General features: G+C 42.0%; 1 protein-coding gene across 1 annotated transcript in view; it reads left to right on the top strand.

Annotated features, from left to right (window-relative positions):
• The window catches only part of LOC102196755 (potassium/sodium hyperpolarization-activated cyclic nucleotide-gated channel 2), a 31,429-nt gene extending 14,531 nt beyond the window's left edge, over positions 1 to 16,898 (top strand). Inside the window, exons 4-8 of the mRNA XM_005721173.1 lie at positions 2,419 to 2,637; positions 13,774 to 13,920; positions 14,027 to 14,267; positions 14,347 to 14,511; positions 14,997 to 16,898. Of these exons, the coding sequence (XP_005721230.1) occupies positions 2,419 to 2,637; positions 13,774 to 13,920; positions 14,027 to 14,267; positions 14,347 to 14,511; positions 14,997 to 15,946 (1,722 nt within the window). The 3' untranslated portion in view covers positions 15,947 to 16,898. The remainder of the gene's footprint in view (positions 1 to 2,418; positions 2,638 to 13,773; positions 13,921 to 14,026; positions 14,268 to 14,346; positions 14,512 to 14,996) is intronic.
• The last annotated feature ends 587 nt before the right edge of the window (positions 16,899 to 17,485 follow it).

The following is a 17,485-nucleotide window of genomic DNA, read 5'->3' as shown; positions in this document are numbered from 1 at the left end:
TATGTATATATATGATGTATTTTTGACACCATCCGCAATTACAGTAAACGTAACAGTTTTCATATTGCACTTTTCTGCTCTACCCAACCACTTTCAGCCATTCACACAAGCACTTTTTTTCTATCGGGCTCTGATGGATGCACTCGAGAACAACTTGGGGTTAGGATCTTGCCCAAGGATATCTGGCAGCCAGGGATCAAACCACCAAACTTCTGACTGGTAGATGACCTGTTTTACCCCTACTAGGAGTAATCCTTGCAGCTCCTATCTGAACTGGGTGGTTTCTGTCATATTTCAGACTTGCTTACAGAAAAAGATTAATGAGTTTGCATCAGAGGTTAGTGATGGTGCTTTCTGCCTATGAACAAAACCCAGAAACTATTCTAGTTCTTGTCACACCACATCTTTATTGATATATACCGAAGTGTCATAACTCGTCATTAATGGTATAGGGGAGGTTGTCAAATGTCGCCTTTATGGGGGAAAGAATTAAAAGCATCCCACCGCTGCTAGCATGGATAAAGTGCTGATGCATACTGATAATGTGAAGGTTTTTTTTACAGCACACGAGTTACATAAACCTGCCCAAACTGTTTGGCAGGTGCGTTTCACATCTGTGTTTGCGAAGCATCTTGCACAACAAGGTTGCTGCAGGCTATTTAAAGAAGCATTTTAGGGTCCCGCAAGATAAATTTAAAGCCCCTGCGTTATCAGTCAAGTTCAAACAGACTATCTGCGGCTAATGGAGATGGTGATTACCATCAAAGCAACGGATAGTTCCCAAACTGAAATCTCTGAGGAGAGCGATTGAGACTTACGAGGATATGGAGTCTCTCCTTCTCTCTTGCCTGTTTCTATTTCAGAATCAAAGTGCTCATCGTTCATCTATTATTCAATCTGCTTCACTCCACTGTTTCTCTTTCTGTTTTTACATATACCATTTAGCCCCAGCCCACTTGGTGGAGCTATATTTATTTTGGGAGTTTTGATTTCCCTGACCTCATATGGAGAGCTCTTTCTATCACTTTGTGGCCATTTAAAGTTATGCTGTTTGGATGTTAACAAACCTCTCTGCTCAGTCTCTACCTGTGATTTTTTTTAACCTTTTATACCTAGTGATTGTTCTCGTATCTAATCTAATAGAGGAATCAGATAAAAACAAATCAGAAAACAGCAAAAAACCCAACAAAAACCCCACATGTTTTTTTTAGTTTTCAGGTTTGGGAGTTACCAGCACTTAGAGAAACTACATTTATTTGCCCCAATTAAGCCAAATATTCATAATGAGAAACATTTGTGCATTAATCTGCTAGACACAGTACTTGTTGTATCGTCAAATTGTTAATATTTGAATACACACAACACATTTTGCATCGCACTAAAAAGTTTTTTTTACATGAACTTAAAACAATAATGTTAATTTTTGAGATTAAAACATTGAATAAGTTCAGGTTTTTCATAAAAACACTACACTTTGGTTAGTTTCGTTATAGGAAAGAAACAGAGAAGAACTGCACACTTCTTAATATAATGCTGCAGTAGAGTGCTGATGCACTTCTCTGCAGCAGGTTATGGGGAGGATATAATGCAGCTGATTGCCTTTGTTAAGTGCAGCCTGTGACCTCTGTGTAGCTGGTACATATTTAGTGAGGCTAAGTGTGTGTGTGTGTGTTTTTTAGTGTGTGTGTTTCTTTAAGACTTGAGGGTCTCAGAGGTTTTCAGGATGCTGTTTGTAACTTTTTTTCCCTGTGCGCTGCTTTAGTAACACAGCTTACACATATAATGAGTTTCTTTAGTAGAAAAAAGATTAAACATAGCTAAAAATCTAGGATTCCGATCCTACTTTTGGCTTTGAATTAATTGCATCAGCATCGTGTTCAGACTCAGGTAAGCACAGTAAGGCCAAATCAAGACCTTTTTCATCTGACTTTTCTGTTAAGGGCTGTGTTTGGGGACAAAGTTACAGTGAAATAAAACATTGAATAAGTGTTCATTACATGTATTTAAAGTGGGCAGAAACATAGATGTCTTTCTAAGTCACAATAAGAGTTTGGAGTTGCCGCACAAGCAGCTTGGTGACTGCTGCCCCGCTCTAGTAGATTCCGATTCACACAGTTCTTCAAGTGCATATTTAATGACCTCTCATTATAATTCCTCTCTGAGGAAATAACTTTCAAACCGTCTCTACTTTCCTGATTAGGCCTCGAAGGAATCCCTCGGTGTTGTTTCCCCTTCCTCCCTCTTTCCTTCTGTGTCCCTTGAGCTCTCATTTATATAACTGTTCCTCCATGACCCCTGTCCCCAAAGCTTTTCTTCTAGTTACCTACTCCATGGCATCACCCTCGTCTGAAACATATATTTGAATGTAACATTTGTGTGTTTAACTCCTTGTTTATCTCCTTTCTTGTCTTTCCACAGAACGACACCTGGTCAGAGCTGTACTCCTTTGCTGTTTTCAAAGCAATGAGCCACATGCTGTGCATTGGTTATGGCCGCCAAGCCCCAGAGAGTCTATCAGATATCTGGCTCACTATGTTGAGTATGATTGTAGGAGCTACGTGCTATGCTGTTTTTATTGGCCATGCAACAGCTCTCATCCAGTCCCTGGACTCCTCCAGACGGCAATATCAGGAAAAGGTGAGGAAACAACTCCATCCCATGATTTCAACACTTTTCTGCGAGCTGTTTTTCTTTAGATCCAGTATTTCCTCTTTATTTGTCCTTTAAAAGCAAGTTATTCACCTGCTTGCAAAGTGTTGGATAAGAAAATGAGATGAAACATTAAAGCTGAAGTGGTGGCCCATCAGTTGAGTAATTTAGCCTAGCATGAAACAGAGAAGCAGCTAATCTCACTGATCATCTACCAAAATTTACTCACAAGCTTCTGTGGAGCTCCTGAGCTTAAACATTATGTTGTTTTTGGGGGGGTTGTCTGCCAATCAGAAGGAGCACAGCTTGATCCCTGGCTCCTTCAGTCTATGTGCTGAAGCATCTTTGGGTGAGACACTAAACCCTGAATTGCCACGATGTATCCATCCCGCACCAGATAACGACAGCTGTGGTTGGAAAAAGTCTTTGTTCCAGTTGAAGTCTATGGGAAAACAGCTTTCTGTCTTGACCTCTTTAAACACTTTCCTGATGAGTTCATGGACTCAGTCACTCATTTTGAGTCATACTGAATAAAAAATTAAGTCTGGTTAGATTAAAAAAATGAGGATTAACCATCATATGCTCACTGGCTAACAACTTATGATTGATAAGTCACCTCACAGTCAAAGACTCATCCTGATGCGGTCAGGACCAGCTCTATAGTCCAGAACAATCATTGTACTAATGGAACTATGACCAGCAAGATACAAAATCCAGTAAGCAGTAATATGTGTTCAAACAAGCCTACATTTTTAAACTATTTGTTAACTAAAATGTAAAAATGTAGGCTAATAAGATTGCTAATATGCATGACTAGCAAGTGTTACCAAGGATTAATCTCATGTAGTCCAAGATCTTACAGAAGAAAACAACTTTATGTTCATGTTGAACAGAGCTGGATAAAATAGAGAGGTCCTTATGGTTAATGTCAGACATGCAGATGCTGACATTGCTAATGATTTGACGTAAAGATCACTGGAGACAGATTTAGCCGATTTAGATATTTACTGCTCATTAAATGAAAATTAAACCATAAGGTCACGTAATTAGTTATCAATAATAGATAATACATATCATACAACAGGCTGTATGTGTGTGAGGAAGTGTAACAGCAGTGTGTGGCATCAACCTACTCCTAAACACTTCAGGTTGTGACCTTAACGGCACACCATCAGGCGCCATTAAAGCACCCGTATATGCTGTCATAAGGACAATGAACCTGAGCGCGGATCAGAGCAGCGCTCAGCCGCGCTGCAGCAGTGGCCTGTCGTGGTAGCACAGTCACTCTGTTTCCAAGCAGAGTCTTGCCGGCTAGGGAGCAGTGGGAGTGCTGCCGGCTTTCAGCAGCCAATCAGAGGCTCCGGGTGTGTTCGGCCAGGTAGAGCCACATTGCCAGAGGCTGTGGCTGTGCCTGTGTGTGTGTGTGATATGATGTCCCCTTGAGCAGCAGTAGAATTGATGAGGCAGCGGACCTGTGTGTCCCGGCAATGTCATCCTGAAGGTGACGTAAGCCATCATGGCCGCCTCCCTCTCTCAGAGTCTCTCACTTCCTGGTCACTCACTCACTGGATCTCACTCTGCCTCTGCTCTATATCATCTCTTATGCATCTTTAACTATCCACTTTACATGAGCTCCACCCCTCCTTTTCCTTCCCCTGCACTGCTTAAATGTCTCCACCTGATTCTCTCTGGCGTATCTCCTTCCTGATCTTTCGCTCTCCTCACCTCCGGATCTAAATTTCTCTCTTTTTTTCCCCTTCTCTTCCTCTATCTCTATCCTTTCTGGTGGTGGTGTCCTTGAAAGGTGCAGTGCTATTGCTAACTGGCTGCTATACAAAGCAAACTGAGGGGGAGGGTAAACCTGTGGGAGAGACAGTCCTGGTGCACTGCAAGATATTTGAATGCTGTGTATTTCACATTGTTTGGAGTTTCTCTCTCTCTCTTTTTTTTTTGTTTTGTCAGTTTGGTGTCTGGCTAGCATTGTGCGGCTCTCCCCAAAGAGTTTTTTTGCCATGTGGCAGGACACTTGAGTATAAATCATGTCCAATAAATGGTTTAGAAGAAAACGATTCAGCCAGCAGAGTGCTGACTGAAGCTCTTGTCGTCACAGTTTGCCCAGGATGATGAGAGTTACACGGCGAGAGGAAGGTCCTTTGTTTTCTGTCTGAGGAACAAGTCACCCAGATGTGCAAAGTTTAAGTTTTCCCCCCAGTTTTAAAAATCTTGTCGAATTTGCACCACAAGCAGGATGAACTCAGCAAACTAAAACCTTAAAAATTTAAGAGCTGTGATGAGTTGTCTAATCCTAAACCAGCCTGTATGTTATCCAGTTTAAGGATGATGCGAGGAGTACGAAACCAACATGCCTTGACATTAGAATTTTTTCATAATGCTGTGCTCTTTATGTTTATTCTTTCAGATTTAGACATTTTCTAATACGTCCTCACCCTGTCCCAGAATATACAGCTTTTCTGCTGAGGCCAAGAAGTGCATTTCCCTTAAAAACCTTTTTTTCTGACCAGTTGTCATATTTTTTTTTCTGCTGCTCTGTGAGGATTAGTATTTGAGCTGCAGGCATGTTTATTAAAGAAAAAAAAAAACTCAGAGAGCAGAAAAGTGCCATGCATGCCAGTGAGGCTGATGCCGATGCTGCCGGGTGAATTTGCAATGCTTCCAGATAGGACTGTGAGTGGCATTTTTATCATTTTGGAGAGTGTTAGCAAAACACGTCTGCTGGCAGTCTGTTACAGCCCCAGTGTGGATTGAGCTAGCATTGTGTGAAGGGTTCCTTTTCAACCCAGAAGAAATGTCAGAGTCACAATTCATGCAGGTTAAATTTAGCGAGAATTTGGCTTGGTGGCTTTGGTGCAGAGACCTTTGTGTTAGTTATGCATAGTAACAGTGCACAGTGACACATAGCAGAGGGGCATAGAAAGAACAGCAGTTCTACTTGTGCCTCTTTTTTGCAGATTCAAATCTGATACACCAATGAAAATGATAAAAATGATGAATTCAGGGATTCTAGATTTGACCGTTGATTTGGGATACCATATAACTGCACTGTCCTCTGATTCCTAGCTCAGTGAATATGCTGTGTGTCATATTGCTATAGCTCTACAATGACATACCAAAAACATGCATAACTGCTCATTTGGACATCTGGAAAATCATGTCTTAGGTGCAGCATTTTGTGATTCTGACTTTGTGGTTCTGAGAGTTTTGTGTAGCGCTGTATGAGGTGTATAATCATGGTAAAAAGAAAGTAGACTGTCTTCAATTCTAAGGTTTTGGGTATTGGGACATAATGAAAGTAATCTGGTCCACAACAGATCTTAAAATGAGGTAAATACAGTCTGAGATGAATTACAAAACAACACATATTACACCCTGTCATTATTTATTTAACAAAAACAACATGCAGACGCAGTGTGTGAAAGATGAAGTACACCCTTACTGGTTACAGGAACCAAGAGGGTAGAAAGCAGCCAGGCGCTGTTGATCAACTGCAGTTGATGAGTTGATTGTTGGAAAGTGTGAGGTTTGCGGAGTTTGCAGGAGCATTCAGATGACTGTTACCACAATGCCAAGGAGAAAAGACATCAACAATGATCTTGGAGAAGCAAGTGTTGCTGTTTGTCAATCTGGGAAGGGATATAAGGCCATTTATAAGCAATCTGAAGTCCATCAGTCTTCAGTGAGGTCAGGCCTTTACAGTTAAAGGACAGTACAATTAGAAAAAGCATGGCTTGTTCTAAAGTCACCAGGAGAAAGCTTCTTCTCTCTAATATAAACATGGCAGCAAGGCTTAGATTTGCAAAGTTGTATCTTCTTGTTGTTGGCTTTGGACATGTGCACCTTGCAGTCGCTGAGTGGATCATGAACTCCCGTGTATACTAAAGTATTCTAGAGTCAAATGTGAGGCAGTCTGTCTGACAGCAAAAGCTTGGCTGAAACTGGATCGTGCAACAGGATAATGATCCCAAGCACAGCAGCAAATCTGCAACATAATGGTTAAAAAAAGAAAAGAATCAAGGTGTTGCAATAGTCCAGTCAAAGTCCAGACTTCATCGTGATTGAAATGCTGTGGTGGGACCTTGAGAGAGCTGTGCATAAATGAATGCCCCAAAACGTCTGTGAACTCAAGCAATGTTGTAAAGAAAAGTGGGTCAAGGTCTGTATGAATGCAGCACAAGGAATTTGTAGACATGACCTGTGATTAACATGTCTCAAGTTTTTATTGTTTTCCCCCTTATACTTGTGTCAGTGCTAAACATCACACTTTACTAAGTGTGGCTTGTTAATAAAGTTGTTTCTAGTTGCAGGAATAAGTGAATCTGTGTAGAGGTGGAGAATCTTTAAAGATCAGACTGGATTTTATATTTATATATACTAGATACACTCTTTTTTACTTATAACACTAAAAAGGGGTTTTACGTGAAATAACCATCTCTCCTTTGTAATCATTGTAGAGGCTGATCTGAGTCAGTGAGACAGAAAACACACAACAGTGCTCCACCACCACTAACCTCCCTTCCCTCATCTAGGGTACCAAAAACTCTTTTCTACAATTTTTAGTCATCCCCCAATTACCCAGAGGCAGGCGGGCTTTGTAAAGAGATTCCTGCACTCACATTTACAACAAAAACCATCCTTTTTTAGCTCTATCTGATGGTATTCATTATTTTACATTACTGGTTTTTAAATAAAAGTTTCTATTGAGTCAAGCCTTGGCTGTCTCTGCCTTTGACTGAATTATATGATTTCCTGTATTTCTTCAGAAGCTCAGTTTCGTTTAATGAGACTGTGTTCTGTGTGAGACCCCACAGCGTGTTTTTCCTCCCTCTGTACACATCTCTGAATTGAAGACAGAGAAGTCAAGTTCTTACTTACTGTTATCTGATTTCCTTCTCTTTGGTGAATGTGCTTCATAATGTAATGAGGTGATTTAGCCGGGGATGGAGTGAATGTATTATACATCCACATGTCCGTTTGGGATGAACCCGAATTAGGATGGAGAGTTTTTGGATGAATGAGAGGAGGTGACTCAAGCGAAAGGGAGAGAAAGGAGTAAAAACCTGATGCTGGCTCAGTAGTTCATGGGTTTGAAAGCGGGAAAATGTAATCACAGACAAAGCGCTCCCTAAATGTCTTTCCGAATAACAAATCACGAAAAGCAAATAGATCCCAAACAGCGGTTTAAATGACAAAATGTCAGTGGAGCGGTTTGCTGCCGCATCATCAAAGTGACACAGAAAATGGATGTCATTTTCACTCTCATTTGGGTGTTTGTCAGTCCCCTGTGGGCGCTGTGACGCACTGGTCAGAGGCTTGTTTTCTCTCCTCCGTGACACTGGAGAGATTTGACGTTTGCCCGGTGATGATCGATACGCCGCACTATGACATGGCACTCAAAGCCAAGTCATTAAAGGCCACCATCTCAGTTCAATCAGATAAGCTTTAGCTGCCTTATTCGTTCAGCCTTATCCGACTCAAGCTGCGGGACTGAGCTTCATGCGTAACCGCACACGGTCGCTGCACCTCTCCCTCTGTGAGGTTTACCCTCACTGCCACCACCCCCTCGACACCTACTCTTTTCACACAATCAGCATTTCCTATTGTGTGGGCTGCTCACCAAGAGCGCAGTGTTGGCATGGACACTCCGGGTAAAGAGTTGTGACACGGGGTCATTTCTTCAGGCTGCCCTCCATCTGCAGATGTCAGGAAGCAGATTCACTCATGCAGGTGAGACTTCGTGTTGCGTAACTCCGTCAGAAGAGCTGTGGAGCTGCGCCGGCCCAGGAGACTTTTCTTTATGTGGATGCTGAATAATTCAGATGTTGCATGTTAGGTTTATTTATGTTTATTTTTGTTTTCCTTAAGGAAGCTCCGAGGATGACGCTATCAGTCAGAAGCACGCATTGCTTTTTCTGGGCATGGTGACAGTACATTTTCACTACAGAACAATCTGCATTCACTGCATTACCATTTCCTCTCTGCAGGAACAATAGTTGTGTAGTGTGAATCTGGAGGGGTGATATTAAACCTACACAGAACACAGTTTCATTGTTTGGCCTCCGTGCATTTGAAATATAGCAGGTACTGAAAGTACATAGAAAAATCTTACAGTCAAATTTCGTATTCCGTTTTTAGACTTTTGTGTTTTTTGTCACGAGTTACTCATCAGAGAGGCCAATCTTAAAATATTTACACATTCTTCTTCTCCAGAGTGCACAGGGAAATAGAGGAGTTTACGGCCGTTTTGCTGGCAAAGCATACCCAAAGACCGAAACTGTTTTCAAGCCCATGGCACCGTCTCATCTGGACAAGGTTTACAATACTGTGCAAAAGTCTTGAGGCACCACCTATTTCTTGATATTTTGCTCACAAGGAGCCAAGCGTTCCTGTAATTTTTGAGCAATAGCTTTCCAGGATTTCTGAAGGACACTGGTCATCTTTGGACATCGTCTGCTTTTTCAGTCCAGTTCTTGTACCTTTTAAAAGCAATCTTTTTTTTCTTTAAGCCATTTAACACCGACCAGTGAATTGTTCAAACATAAAAAAAGGCACCTGACACAAGGGACGAACCACTGTTGTGTCTACAGATAACAGACAGGAAGCAAAGAGTCAAATTAAATCCCCTTTCTCTAGTTCTAATATATGAAGAGTGAACGGGTCACCAATATCCACAGAAGAGGTCAGAACAGAGATTCAACAGTGAGTGTCTATAGCCAGCTGTAAAGCACTGCGGAGGCCCTGGCATGATTTGGGTCTGCCTTTCAGCCGGTGGTTTCAGGGATCCTCTAAAGCAGGGGTGCCCAATCCCAGTCCACGAGGGCCGGTGTCCCTGCAGGTTTTAGATCTCACCCTGGGTCAACACACCTGAATCACATGATTAGTTCATTACCAGGCCTCTGGAGGACTTCAAGACATGTTGAGAAGGTAATTTATCCATTTAAATGAGCTGTGATGGATCAAGGACACATCTAAAACCTGCAGGGACACTGGCCCTTGTGGACTGGGGACCCCTGCACTAAAGAATGATGGAATTATGAACATGGAAAGTACCATCAGACTGACAGTGGCTTCATTTTCTAGTATGGTGATGATCCTGGACACACTGCCAGTGCTTTAAAACCATACCCAGGTAGAAAAACACCCAACGAAACACTATCATTCATGGATCGACCTCCCCAGGGCCTGGAGCACTATTCCTGAAGACCACTTAAAGAAATTACAAGAAAAAAGCCAGAGACAGTTTAGGCTGTGCTTAAGAATAAAGGTGGTCATGCTAAATACTGACCTTGTTAGAACTGTACAAACTCTGATTTTGCGTTATATGCTGTATATCCAGGTATGTTTGCATGTTTCAATAAATTGCTGTAAATGAGGGGTTGCTTAAGACTTTTTTCACAGTATTGTATGCTCACTTCACTGACTGCTCACACTTGTGATATAATCCTGAATGTTGCATCACTATGCACTTACTGAGAACTACATTGGCAGTAGCTAATGTAGCTCCTTTTGCATATTTCTTCAATAATGTGCTGAAAATTCCTTAAAGCTTTTGGTCCATATTGACATGATGGCATCACACAGCCTCTTACATACTCTGAGCAGCCCATCTGGCACCAACAACCATATCACGTTCAAGTGACTTAAAACAGCTTCATACCTCAATCTGATGCTCTGATCTGATGCTCGGTCAAGGTCATCTTGACCATGTCTCTGCTGAGTTGCTGCCATGTGACTGGCTTATGAGATATTTGCTTTAATAAGCAGTTGAACAGATAAAGAGTGTGTCAGTGTGACTGTGTCAGAGGAAAAAATGTCCCAGAAAAGGGGAAAAAAGCAAAAATGTTGCATTTACTTCTGCACTGTGGTGTCAGTGTATGCACATCATTATTTATTATTCAGTTTTAATAATACGAGCATATCTGCTCAGTTTATTAGCTCTGAGATCGTCCCCCGCTGTCCACTGTTTTCCCCCTGAGAGTTTCATTCACATTACACGAATAATGTAAAATATTCAGCCAATAGCAAGGGAGATAATTCAAAACAAGTCTTAACAGAAATAAAGCTCCGTGTTTAAGCAATGTGACCCTAGTAGAGTGAAATGGTACTCATCGGTGGGGTCTGTTTGGTTTCTTGTTTGTCGTTCGTCTCTTATTAGCGTGTTAGTGTGACCAGGATGTTCACAGGATGTACTGCTGTCATAAAGCCTGGGAATGAAAAAAGGGAAGCTTTCGTTCCACTGTGCAGCTTGGATCTGAGACAATAATTCTTCTAGTACAGTACACATGCATTCAGTTGTGTACATCTTAAAATCATTGTTTGCTAACTGTAATTTTCTTCTGCAAACAGAGAGCCAGGCAGTCTGTTCCTGACAGCAAACAATTTTCAGTTAAGGAGTTTATACGTTGCACTGGAGGATTCAGAGCTTGCAACAGTGTTTGAGCAGGTGGCACTTATTGTTTTGCTCGGGGCCTCTGGCAGGACACACAACATCTGACATACTGTTGTCTGTGGAAGAAGTTAGCCACAAGCCTTTCAGGTTTTTTTTGAGTGGGGGTGGGGGAGTGGGGGTGGTGGGGGAGGGTGGTCTTGCGAGCAAACCTTCTCAGGGGACGTTACTCGATACTTACAGAGTGTGGCTTTATCCACCGCACAGCAGAGTTTAAGGAGTGCTGGGATTGGGGTGGTATGGATGATGACTTCCTCAGCTCCTGAACGTTGTGAGTACACAGCACCTGCCAGCGTGCTGACCTCTCAAAATTGTGGTTTGGACAGCTTTATAGGCTGAGTTGAGTTGTGGTCTTAAGCTTTCCAATTGAGCTGGGTTGAAGTGCACAGAGGCTGACAGCAGAGTACAAGGAGAAATCTTTTTCAACCAACAGTTCACTGTCTGCTCTGTTTACTGCCACGTCTATCACTCCTCTCTTTGCAGCCCAGCCACGTTGTTTCTAGTTTCTCTGTGATCACTTTGGAAGGACTGAAATTTGCATATCTAAACAACAGAAGCTGCTTGTTTGACTTGCAGCTATGTTGAAGGGAACCTTTCACTTTTTTATTGATTTGGCATTGATTAACTGCTTGGTGTGTTCATTTCAGCTGCGTGGTTTGTATATGTTTGATGACACTTGACAGACTTTTGCACAGACACTGATGTGAAGAGATTTATAAACCTTTCTAGCGCAAAGTGATGCTTCTATTGAGAAGTTCTTGAAAAAATAGTTAGTTAATTAGTAAATATTCAGTAAAGCATTTTAGTCCATGAGAGGGAGAAGTGGGGTGAAACACTAGTTGGAGCATAGAGGACTTCTAAGAAGCTCGAGAGATTCTGAAGCAGATAAAAATTATTTGTAAGAGGAAGAGGCATGAGAAATATTCTATAAATGCTAAATGAGAGTGGGGCAGTAAAATGCTACAGGTGAATTTTGGCCTTTTCTAAAATTCATAGGTGACATTGCCTAATCATAGCATGATGTTTGCTTATTTTGCCCTTTGTCTTAGTTTATTTTAAACTTTGAGCGTGGTGGTATTCTGGTTTTTTATTATCATCAAAATCCTGTTCACTAGAAACATTTAGCACTTCCTAACTCTGTCTTTCACTAGAGCCCTGAGCCAGTTCCTTCCTCCTAGATGTATTTATTTATGAATGAAATGCAGTTGTGAACAAGGACAGGTTACTGCTTCTTAGGAATTCGGAGGGTAAGTAGCTGCCAGATGCTGCTAATCAAATTTACTTGACTAATTGATCATCAGCAAGTCTGAGTGCCTGTATGAAAGCAGAGGTTTTGGCTATTTGCTGGTCTGAAGCATTCAGGTGTATGTTAACACAATGACATAATCTTACCAGGAGATCAGAAGAGTTTCACCCCGAGGTCAGATGGTGCAATGTTCAAAGAAACTGCAAAATACTCAAGAGCTACATCTCAGACTCTACAGGCCTCAGTCAGCATGTTAAACGTTTGTGACAGCACAATTAGAAAAAGACTGAAGGAGTATCGCCTGTTTAGAAGGGTCACGAAGAGAAAGTCTTAAAAAAACAGCTTAGTTTTCCAAAGCTGCATCTGAACAAACCACAAGTGGGGATGTTTGTCCCTAATGCACAGCAGCATTTGGACAAAACTAAACACAGCAAATCAGCACAAATACCTCATACCAACAGTCAAGTATGGTGGTGGAGAGGTGATGACCTGGGCTTTTATTATCCTTAAGAGGGCTGTGGATAAACGAGTGCCCACAAACCTCACTGAGCTGAAGTGGGACAAAATTCATCCAGAGACTGAGAAAGTAATGAAGTAATAGAAATGAAAATGATCAGTTCATGCTATTGGTCTAGTAAACTAGAAGGCCACAAGAAAATGCAACAAAAATAAAATGAAATGCCCACACTGGACAGAAACAGCTGTTTTGCAGATCGTTTTGAGCGATCACCTGTCGGGAGTTTTCGTACTGAGTTATAACTGCAAAATATTGAGCAGTTCTTTAAGGATGTAAAGTTTTTCAGCCCTCTCTGGCCATTAAAATGCCTCAAGTCTCAAGCAGTTGCCTGTTGACAAACTTGGATCTTGATCAAAATTTAATGTGGTCTTTGTGCACCTGCCTAACTGGAAGTAGTAAATAATAAAGTCCAGAAACGAGTGAGCACTGCAAGTTTTCACAGTTTTTAGCTTGTTACTCAAACAGGTGTGAATGTGCATTTTGGGGGCTGTTATCAGTGGCAGGTTGATACACACTGCTGGTGTTTCAGTGCGTTTTAGAGAAGCAGGTTGCTATATTTGGGATTTACTGACTGTGAACTGAAAAAAACATGTTGCGCTGACGTTTTTCAGTGTTTGAACAGGTCTGTGATGAGAAATAGATATAAAAACATTTTTAATGGCTCAATTAATTGCTGCTTTCTGTATTTTTGGCATTAAGAAACATGTTTAATAATAGTTGAACAATTGAACAGTGTAACACTAGCAATACGATGCACACTTGCTAAAACGAATTTGCCAGCCCCATTACTGTTGTGGTTTTTAAATGCAATTGCTCGCCTCAAGGTCAATAAAACCTTTTTCTTTCTGTTGTTTTTGTTTGCATTAACAGGAAGTAAAAATCATCTCTCTTCTCTCTTAGTACAAACAAGTGGAGCAGTACATGTCCTTCCACAAACTGCCTGCTGACTTCCGACAAAAAATCCACGATTACTACGAGCACAGATACCAGGGCAAGATGTTTGATGAGGAGAGCATCCTGGGAGAACTCAGTGAGCCCCTGAGAGAAGTGAGACAATAATGCACATTATTCCCATTATTATATGAACCATATATTATATTAAAAAGTCTTTACTGTGCACATTTTTACTGTTCTTCTTTGCGTCTTGTCTTAGGAAATTGTGAACTTCAACTGTCGCAAGCTGGTGGCGTCGATGCCGCTGTTTGCCAACGCAGAGCCAAATTTTGTGACCGCCATGTTGACTAAGCTACGTTTTGAGGTATTCCAGCCACAAGATTACATCATTCGGGAGGGCACTATTGGCAAGAAAATGTATTTTATCCAGCATGGAGTCTGCAGCGTCATCACCAAGGGAACGCTTGCAATGAAACTCTCTGATGGCTCTTATTTTGGAGGTAAGATATTTTTTTTATGGTGCCATTGTTTTTTTTAACCCTTTTGTAAGCGGTGGCATTTTCTGTTTCCCCGTTTCAGAGATCTGCTTATTGACGAGGGGTCGTCGAACAGCCAGCGTGCGAGCGGAGACTTACTGTCGACTTTACTCTCTGTCTGTTGACCACTTCAATGAAGTGCTGGAAGAATACCCCATGATGAGAAGAGCCTTTGAGACTGTTGCCATTGATCGTCTAGACCGCATAGGTAAAAAATGATTTAGATCATTTTCATATGTATCATAATGTATTATCATATAATATGTTGGGCATGAAATTATGCAAATCTCTAAAACATCAGCTGCTAAGTGTTTCTGCTGTCTTTTCTTTTTATGAAAGCAAATGAAGCCGTGAACAAAAAACACAAAAGAAAATGTTTCCCGAATATTAAAAGAAGCAGTACAATGAGCTGTGCTCTTTGCTCAGAATGGCATAGGATGCTGTAACAATAGATAAAAGTACAGGGTGACACGTATATTTCCTGAGGGCTTGTTCTGCTAGAGGATGTACCTGATTTGAAGGGCATCGCATGCTATATCTAAATCGCATTGTTCTCTCGTTATACGTCCTCCTGTTTCCATGTATTTATGCATTATTCACCTTTATGTACTCCTTGTCCTTTCCTCAAACTTTACTGCTTCTGCCTTTTTTTAATCTTTAGTAATTAGCCTGTGCTTTTATTTCTCTCTGCAGGTAAAAAGAACTCCATCCTGATGCACAAGGTGCAGCATGATCTCAACTCTGGTGTCTTCAACAACCAGGAGAATGAGATGATTCAGGAGATCGTCAAGTATGACCGTGAGATGGTAAAATTAGTAGACCTGCAGCGGCCGCGGGCCATGTCTATGACCCCTTCGCTTGGCGGCATCTTTGCCCCTCCGGGTCAGCAGCAGACGGGCTCTGCTATCGCCACCCTCCAGCAAGCTGTGGCCATGAGCTTTTGCCCTCAGATGGCAAGTCCTTTGGTGGGTCCAGGGACTCTGCAGTCTCCACGCATGGTGCGAAGGTTTCAGGTGATGCAGAATCTCTCCAGTCCAGTCTCCATGTCTCCTCTGCAGTCTCAGCCCCCTCTGACGCTCGGAGGGGCATTTGGATCGGCAATTTCGAGTCCCCCAGTCCAAAGCCCGCTTGCAGCTTCAGGACGGACTTTCCAGCACATTGCAAGCGTGGGACCCTCTGGGTCCCAGCTGTCCCTAGTACAGCATCATGCACCAAGCCCCACACAGACCCAGCAGAGGCCTGCCTCACACAAGAGCACCCACTCCCTGCATATGGGGAGCTTGAGTCAGGACACCCGTGCCCTGTCGGCCTCCCAGCCTTCACTCCCCCAGGAAGGAACACCGCAAGCTGCCTCTGCAGCCCCTAGCCCCCCGCCCTCCACTCGCACCTCCAACACCTCCATCGGACCTCCGCAGCCCCCTCACTCCAGCATGCCAGGGCCCTCAGGGGTGGGGAGATCATCGGGAGCCCAACAGAGGGTGGCATTTGCCTCCACACCTCCTCCCACTGGACCTGCTGGAATGGGGGCAGTAGCAGCAGCTGCTGGATCAGGACCTCCAGACTCTGGAGCTCCCAAGAAAGATTCAATTGTCAGCCTTCCAGAGCTAGACTCTGCCAGATCCCGGCTGTCTTCCAACTTGTGACCCTGGTAGAGTTCGAGAAAGAGGCCTTTTTTGTAGGAGAATCCATTCGGTTTAGGTCAGTCTGGCTGATCTGTCAGCTTGCTGAATGACCAATCAGCTACCGCCAGCGCCACCAGTTATTGGACCTGGATGCACTGTGTGCTGGTGCCAGCAGAAGGAAAAGAGCTACTCAAAGTCTTGAGACACTTTGGCCAGGAGGAGTCTATACAATTAAGCTAGTATAACTTAAGGTTGAACTGGTCTAGTCTACTGTGCCAGCACCTTTAGTCTTAGTATCACCCCTTTCACTCTGCTTCCAAACACCTACTGTATATCGCTGTCTTTTCTGTAAAGATATGAAGAAAAGTATGATTGATGTAACTATTGCATACTGTGTAGAATCCATGCAATGCAATCTAGCAGGAGCTGGACTTAAACTGAAAATCAGGGACTTGAGGTCAAATGACAATGACATTTTAAGCGTCCAAAAGTGTTTTGAGTGTAATTTTTCTGTATAAGCTGTCGTAGCAAAAGAACACATTGCTCTTCATATTGTTTCAAATAGTAATGGGAATAGTGTTTTAGACCGCTGGTCGATCTTACATCGATGTGTAAATAGTTGATGAAAAAAGTACGGAAGGATATTATATTCATCGTATCTACCCAAACCAAAGTTGAGCTTGAACACCAAGTCTGGTTGTGTCTGTATCAACTAAAAAAAAAAAAAAAAAAAAAAAAAAAAAAAAAAAAAGAAACATCGACGAAAATGCCATTTATTTAACTGCCTTGATTCAACATTAGAAGCCATATATTTGGTTTGTGTGTATGTATACATGTGGGTGTAAGTGTGTGCGCGTGAGTTTGTTGATATGTTTTGGTTCTACTTTCAGAGAATGGACTCACACTCTACACTGCACGGTTGGTTTGACATGCCGATGGTGGTGCTGACCTGCTTTCGTCAAACACCTCTGATGCCGGTCGGGTTACAATCAGCCACCCACCAAAGCCGGTTTGGTGGGTGGCTGATTGTAACCCTGAAGGCAAAGGTGGTTAAAATATCTGAGCTTTACTCGAAGGAAACATTTGTGAACAACCCATACTGTATACTTGCTTGTTTCTGTCTAGGTTTATTGATTAACACATGCAATATAATTCTGCAATACTCTACCCCGCCTATATATATAAATATATATGAATATAAATATCTATACATATGCTGTACAGGAAAGTGAACTTCTTTCTTTTTCATATTGTTTTGTTTTTAATGTGAAATCTTAAAGAATCCAGCAGCTATTGTGGCTTCACTTGAGGTATTGTAATCCAGTGACCATGTTGTTACCTTAACCAAAAATGCTTGAGAGAATGAAAGGACTTGTAGTGTAACTCTTATTTTGTTTTGTTTTGTTAACACTTGAGAGGAACAAACTGTTTAATTCTGGTTTCACGTCACAGGAAGAATCCACGCTTTGAGTTCAGCGGGTCAGAACCTTAAAAAGAAGAAAAAAAATCAGTTTAGCTAAACTAATTCTCTCTAATGTTCAATTGTGAGATAAATGGGGG

The sequence above is a fragment of the Pundamilia nyererei genome, unplaced genomic scaffold (genome assembly GCF_000239375.1).
Source record: "Pundamilia nyererei isolate P.nyererei 1_Seehausen unplaced genomic scaffold, PunNye1.0 scaffold00004, whole genome shotgun sequence".
NCBI classification, from domain to species: Eukaryota; Metazoa; Chordata; class Actinopteri; order Cichliformes; family Cichlidae; genus Pundamilia; species Pundamilia nyererei.
Note: the sequence above shows the minus strand (reverse complement) of the source record. Positions and strands in the feature narration are given on the sequence as shown.